Genomic DNA, 7,249 nt, shown 5'->3' with positions numbered 1-7,249 from the left:
GAGAGAATTCAGGAAGGGGAGGACCTCCCTCCATCCCCCCCACTGTGGCTAGCCTGGAAGATGGGGAGGGAGGCAGAAGCCAAGGATGACTCCTCAGTGCTGAGTTGTAGGTCTGCAGTACCACACCCAGCTCCAGATGGTCTACGCAAGGGAAATCCAGTCCAATTGTATAACAAAATCACTGTTCTCAAAACAAGTACCATAAGTTCGAAGCCAGGGTGGGCTACAAACTGAGCTCAAGGCCAGCCTGAACTGCATAGTGAAACACTGTCTCAAAAAGACGAAAAAATCACTCCTCATAATCATGGTTATTTTGCCTTTCACAGAGACTATTTTGCGTCTTGAGAATGAAAAACTACAAGAGGCTGCCTGGCATTTTTCTTTCTTAATACTCCATGATAAACATCCAACATAAAAACTGATATCAGCAAAATTCCTTATTTTATCTTATAGAACAAGAACAATTTCTAACCTTTCCATAATATTGTAGTAATCATTATTGCTATTTGGTAACTTGCTTTGGAGTTATAAAACACTCTTATTGTCAGGCATGGTAATCCCAGCACTTGGGATGCTGAGGCAGGAGGATCACTGACAGTTCAGCCCTGCCTGGGCTATGCAGTGAGCTCAGAGCCAGCTGAGCTGCATGAAGAGATCCTGTCTCAATTAATTAATTAATTATACATCCTCGTATTATTTGTATGCGCTAGACCCATGCTCAGAGCAGTTCCTCCAGCAGTTCTTTTTCAAATAATGTTTCTAAACCATTCACCTGCCAGTTGATAGGCAGCTCATGGCTAAATCAAAACGAGAACCATTTTCCTCCAGCCCACATAATAATGACCAGCCTGTCGCTTAGTAACAAGAGCTATTCTACCCCAAATCAAAAGAGTGGATTTGCCATGATTCCCATACTCACAAAGGACCTCTCTAGAGTAGTGTCTATATCCAACATCACCAGAAAGCAGCTCATGGACATATTTGGACAATGGCTGCGACTGAGTCCCAGGCACAGACAACAATTAGGCGCCACCTGCAAGTGCCTTCCGTCCCTTGATTCCATTGCGACTCTACGCAGCAACATCGCCACCGTCTTCCTGGGCGAGGAGGCGGGATCCTGAAGCTCAGCCGGTTCAGTTGGCCTGCCCGAGCCCGTGTCCACCCGAGCCCGTGTCCAGTGGCTAGTGAGCACCCGAATGGGGTTTTTGATCACAGAAAGCCTGATTTCTACTTTTCTATGATGGGAGCCTGAGACAAGACGACCTTTTCTCTGGTGGAGAAACATGGCTTTGGCAAAATGTGCAGAAAACGTTACCATAGAAGAGGGAAGGCAGGAGGGAGGAGCACACAGTCTTATCACCACCAGGAACCCCCACAGTGGAGCCCCAAGGCTGCTTAGGCTGGGAGGCGGGGCTTCCTGCGACCCTGCATCCTCCCTCTCTGTGCGGATCAGGGCGGCCTCCAGGCCCCGGAGGACACAGCCTCTGTCCCTGCCTGGCCACTCCCAGCTGCTGTCGGTCCCCTGTGTATCCCCTGTGTAAAGGGCAGAAGCCCTAAACCTGACCTGGCACCTCCCTGCCCAAGGGGCGGGGCGCGGTCACATAATTGCTCTCCACCTGCTTTCCTTTCTCTGTTCTAATTCAACAGGGAGAAAACACCTGAATCAATAAATGGGGGGAGGGGGCAGGCCTGAGGGTTTTTTTTTTTTTTTTTTTTTTTTTTTTTCTGTAGTAGAAGTTAAATATAAGCAGTATAAAAAGTTCGGATTTCGGAAGTCTCTAATCCCCAGCACTACACGAGTCTGCTGCAGAGCCGTCTGAACGCGGACGTTAGCTGGACCCTAGGGTTCTCAGTGGAATACATTTAAATTTATTTTGTGAACGTTAAGTCAACATCTGATCAAATGCACAGACTAAATAAAGGAAGCATTTGGAAAGTCTTTAATGTCTTTCTTAAAAGCCGGTTATTTTGATTGCGCTTGCTTCTAAGTTTGTAGTTGTAAAAGGAAGCAAATGGAATTAACTTGTGGAAATGGAAATACTTTTCTAAAATCACTTGCAGTTGGATAATTTGTAAGTTTTTTTTTTTTCATTTTAAATAATAAGCTTCAATTCCTCCTTGATGGAGAGCATTAAGCTCATTCTTCACGTTGTGTTATTTATTTCTTCCTTGACATTAGCCGGAGGTATGAACCACGGTCCCTGCGTTTAACCTAAGCTTGCCTAAGCAGGTGCCTTGGACTGCTGAGCTATCTCACCGGCCCCCTCCTTCTGGGTTTTTCTACAATGTATTCAAGTTTTATCTTTTTTTTTTTTTTTTTTTTTTTTTTTTCTTTCTTTCTTTCTTCTGAACCTTTCCTTAGGTCCACCGGAGTGATTAAGTGAGTCTGTGATTTCTCACTCTACAAACATAAGGCTGAGATTTCATTTCTGTGAAAAACAAATGTGTCTTTCCGGGCTGTACCTGACTCCTCAGAAGAACCAGGTCATTTAGGAATTCCCTGTAGTTAAAAGGATGTCTTGGTTTCTGAAAAATATTCTGAAAATATCCCAGCTCCCCCACTGCTTTCTGAGCTTCCCCTCTCATAGCAAAGCAGGCAGTTTTTGTGTAAAACTCAAAAATAATGGATCATCTTATCCACTTTATAACAGAATTCACTGGAAAACTAACGGGAAATGTACAAGGACACTGAAAAGGGCAGATTTTGTTCCTTTTATCATGTGAATTGAAAGTACTGGGAGTCACGGTGCACAAGGGCTCAGAGAGACACACACAGGCAAGCTGAGTCTTCCTTGTCCTGCTGGGCAGGCGCTAGAAAAAGGCTTTCTGAAACGTCTGAAGAAAATGACTGGCAGGGCAGACAGGTATCGGCATGGGAGCAATCTCACCTGCTGAATTTCAGCCGTGGCTGGGGGCGCCCAATGCTAGAGTTCTGCGTCTTGGGCTCCAGATAACCACCCAGGACAGTGGTGGCCCCAAAGTCTGGCCGTCTGCCCTGACTGGGAGGTGTGCTCACAGGTTGCCCCCTCTTTTAGAACCAGCTGTACAATGAAGTGAATGCGTGTTCACGCGTCCCTGCCAGCAAGGACACAGTGGACCAGCAGGCAGCTTGGAGCACTGCTGTACAGCAGACCTATGTGCTTGTGTCGATCTTTTCACCAGACATCAACTCAAAGTCCAGTTAGTTGCTTGAATCTGAATAGTGATGACTCAAACAGGAATATTAATTATAGTGTTCATGCCAATTAAAATTACTACAATCTCAGCAAATGTACTTCATTCATTAAATTCAAAGAGATATATTCATGAATATATTTGTGAATTGCTTAAACACATTTTATATAGAGAGGCAGCTGATTTGTCCAGTGTGAAAAACATCCTAATGTGTTTTGTTTGTTTTGGGGGTCACTGTTTCTTCAGTCATTCAAGGACCAAGGTGGCTTGAGCCAAAGGGATGACCAAGTACAACGCAGAGCTGCCCTGCATCAAGACTGAGAACAATAGCCCTGTAGTAATTGAGTACGCTGTGCACAGACTAAAGCCTGATCCTCCCAATGGTGCCTTCTTAGATGGTCACAAGGTTTTTTTCCTGCCAACCATGGTGCAGAGTGTTTGGGCAAATGCCAGGCAGGAAGCTGCTGTAAAGATGGTTGCTAGGTGTGACTGCTGTTGAAGCAAATAAACTCTCAAGGGAAGGAGCTGAAGCTGTGTCATGTGGCAGGCTTCATCCAATCAATTCTAGAGCTGGAGGGCAAAGACAGATGTCTCCCTGGGAAATGCACAGACTACAGTGCACTCTCACACATTCCCCTCCTCCTACCCATATTCCCACCTTACTGTGTGCAGACTCAAGATCAAAAGAGCTGAGTGAATCTCTAGTCTACGAGTCTGCCCAATGGTTTTCTGATTTCTCAGCTCTGGCTCTGTCTGTGTCTCTCACCCCCCTACACACACACCTATTGGTTGACACCCCTTACTAACACTCATTAGTCCAAGAAGCCTTGGCACAGAGTATGCATCCACTAGCCAGACCGTTCATGACAGCTACATCTCACAAGCATCCTCTATGTCCACAAGCAAGTAGATAAAGAAAATGTGGTATTTGCACACCATGGAGTACTACTCTCCCATAAAGAAGGCTGCACAAGTTATTTGTAGGAAAATGGATGCAACAGGAGCCCAGAATGTCAAGTGAAATAAATCAGACACCTAAGCTTAAACATTGCAGTTTTTCTCATATGAGAAAACCAAGGTGCAAATAAATTAAAGAGCAAAAATGAAGATCCATGAGAAACAGACAGATCTTCTGCAAACAGGAAGGGGATCCAAGAGGAAAGAGAAGGGACAGGAAGGTGATGAGAAGAGAATTGGGATGTGCTGCTTGCAGTGGTCAACTTCCCATGAGGACTGCGAGCCTTACATACGACGAACATGGACTCATAAAAATTCACTTGAAAAACAACAGCAGCAACAAAACTTCTACCCACCTACTCAGAAAATCTGCCATTATCTACAACAGTGCAAAAAGTAAGGCTGTGGTAAGTCGGGTTCCTGGAGACCAGACGGCATCCCTCAGGACTGTCCAGAAGGCTAAACAATAACTCACGTAGGAACCAGTCCTGGGTGGTCAGGACCTGACTAAGAGCTGACAGCTTCCCTAACTTGCAGTCCTGCTTCCCAAGTAAGAACCACCAGAGCCAAGGAAGCTGAATGTGCACCTCCAGCTAAGGACAGGGTACCCGTGCCTACTGAGTCCAGAACTCACTGCAAGGGAGGCACCACCTCTCCCCACCAGAAGGCTTTCCCACTCCTGGGCCTGCCTTTGAGCTTCCATGCAAACACAAGCAGTAGTGGCCAACTTGGAGCTCTACATAAAAATGCCTTTTTCATTTGGAGGGTCTTTGTTTATTTCCACGACCCTCAGGTCCTGGGATGGTGCAAAATCAGGCCTGCCAGCTTCCATGGTGACAAACAACTTGCCTCAAAATGCTACCACCTGTGGAGACCAAATTCCAGGCCCTGCACACAGCATTTGTAACTCAGACGACATACGATAATGTTCATTCTCCTGTATTCTCATCCTACCTGACTCAGCTATTCTCCAGGTTCCATGGTTATTTTTGTTCAAAACAAAACTAATGGCAACAGCAAAAGGTAATATATACTATGAGATGTGAGTCCTTTTATACAAAAATGATTCTTGAAAAATCAGTCCAAGCCAGATGTGATGGTACACAGCTATAATCCCAGCACTTGGGAAACTGAGGCAGGAGGGTCACTGTGAGTGCCAGACCAGCCTGGGCTACACAGCAAGACCATGGAGAGAGAGAGAGAGAGAGAGAGAGAGAGAGAGAGAGAGAGAGAGAGAAAGATTCAGTCCAAAAATCTTCTTGACTTATGATTACGACAATAACTTGCTGACTACACAGTGAACTGTAAAAGATTCTGTTTTCAAGCGCAGCTTCTGGGGGCTTGCTTGTTAGCTCAGTTGCTTAAAGCGCCTGCTTGGGCAAACTCAGTCAAGTGCAGGGGGACTGAAATTCGATCCCCAGCTCGACAAGCTGCACTAGACCCGCCCTAAAGGTAGCCTGAACCAGTCAAAAAAAAAAAAAAAAAGAATCCTTCTCAAACACAGCCTTCTTCGTCTTCACAAGTTTATTATTTTAGATGAAAATATAAAAAGCATAAAAGTGGTCTTTAAGGGCCAGCCAAATAGCTCAGCAGATTAAAGTGCCTGCAAGCAGGCACAGGGGTCAGGGGTTCAATCCCCAGGCCTGCAGTGCCAGCCCCACCCCCAGGGCATGTTGAGCCATTGAGACTGGGCGTGGTGACTTGAGCCTGTAATCCCAGCTCTTGGGAGGCTGTAAACTGGTGGATCACCACAAGTCCGACCTAGTAGTGAGCCTGAACACCCTGTAGACCCTTCCCTAAGAATAAAAAAAAAAAAAAAAAATGACCTTTAACTTACCATATGTAGAATGTGTAAAAAATCTGCAGCACTAAGATTTGAGAATGATAGTTACCCAATCTAGCTTATAAAAATTAATTATTAGAGGGCCATGAGGGACAATGAGGTAGCTCAGTGGACTAAGCACCTGCTTTTGCAAGCGCAGGGACCAGGGTTTGATCCCTGGTCCCACATGCTACACTGGACCTGCCCCCAGGGCACACTAAGCCAGCAAATGAATCTGGGCATGGTGGCACACACCTGTAATCCTAGCGCTGGGGAGGCAAAAAACAGGAGGATCACTATGAGTCTGAGCTGCGTAGTGAGACCTTGTACCAAATACACAAAAATTGGAAAAAAAAATTACAGGGCCACAGAGATAGCTCAGGTAGGTCTAAGCACCTGCCTAGGCAAGTCCATGGACCCAGATTCAATACCCCCTTACGTGCCGTGCCGGCCCCAGCCGTGGCCCACTGAGCCGGCCACCGAGACCTGTAATCCCAGCACTAGGGAAGCTGAAACAAAAAGATCACTGGGAGTCCAAGCTGTGTATTGTACCAAATACATAATTAAAAAAAAATAGTATTAGAAGCTAAGACCTCTATGAGCAGTTTCTGGGAACTAGAAGGACCTAGAAACATGAGATAATGTCATATAATATGGAAATTTCATAGTGAATTTGATAATCACATTTATTTTTTGAAAAACAATAGGTAAAAGTCTAAATCAATAGAAATTCACAATTGACTTTTCATGCATTTGAGCTTTGGCATATGGTAACCAAATGTAAACCATGGCTTTTAATGTTCTTCAACAGTATGCAGACATCAGGATCGATTTAGGAAATATCATTTAATAGTTTAACTTCTTTACAAAGCATCAAATATGGATCACCATTATATTGTAAGCATGATCTAAGTAAGTTTCAAGCTATGAAATAAAAGAATCCAAGCCCCCAAAGCAGCACAAATGTCCTGCAGAAGCAAATATGTAGCCAAGTTAACAAAAAGATATTCACAGAGCTGATCTCTCAGTTATGAAGAGAAACACAGGAAATATTTCTAACCGGGAAGACCCCTACAAGGTTACAGCTGCAGAAAGCAATAAGGTTCTTAAACTTTTCACTTGAAAGTTCTGCAAAGCCTCTCTCATTCATGGTCCATTCAATTATCCAGAAGATGTGATCTTGTCAGGAAGCAACTCCTCCCAGCAGCTTGGAGTCCTACTTGAGGTTTCCGCTCCCAGGGTGCTGCATTAACAATACACAAGATAAACATGTTGCTATGTCTTCAGGTGAGGATT

General features: G+C 44.8%; 1 protein-coding gene across 1 annotated transcript in view; it reads right to left on the bottom strand.

Annotated features, from left to right (window-relative positions):
- Positions 1 to 6,621: 6,621 nt before the first annotated feature.
- Cth (cystathionine gamma-lyase) overlaps positions 6,622 to 7,249 on the bottom strand; it is a 37,959-nt gene continuing 37,331 nt past the window's right edge. Inside the window, exon 11 of the mRNA XM_023718279.1 lies at positions 6,622 to 7,196. Coding sequence (XP_023574047.1) covers positions 7,170 to 7,196 — 27 coding nt within the window. The 3' untranslated portion in view covers positions 6,622 to 7,169. The remainder of the gene's footprint in view (positions 7,197 to 7,249) is intronic.

Source organism: Octodon degus, unplaced genomic scaffold (assembly GCF_000260255.1).
Source record: "Octodon degus isolate 3935 unplaced genomic scaffold, OctDeg1.0 scaffold00057, whole genome shotgun sequence".
Lineage (NCBI taxonomy): Eukaryota > Metazoa > Chordata > Mammalia > Rodentia > Octodontidae > Octodon > Octodon degus.
This window is presented reverse-complemented; position numbering and strand designations above follow the sequence as displayed.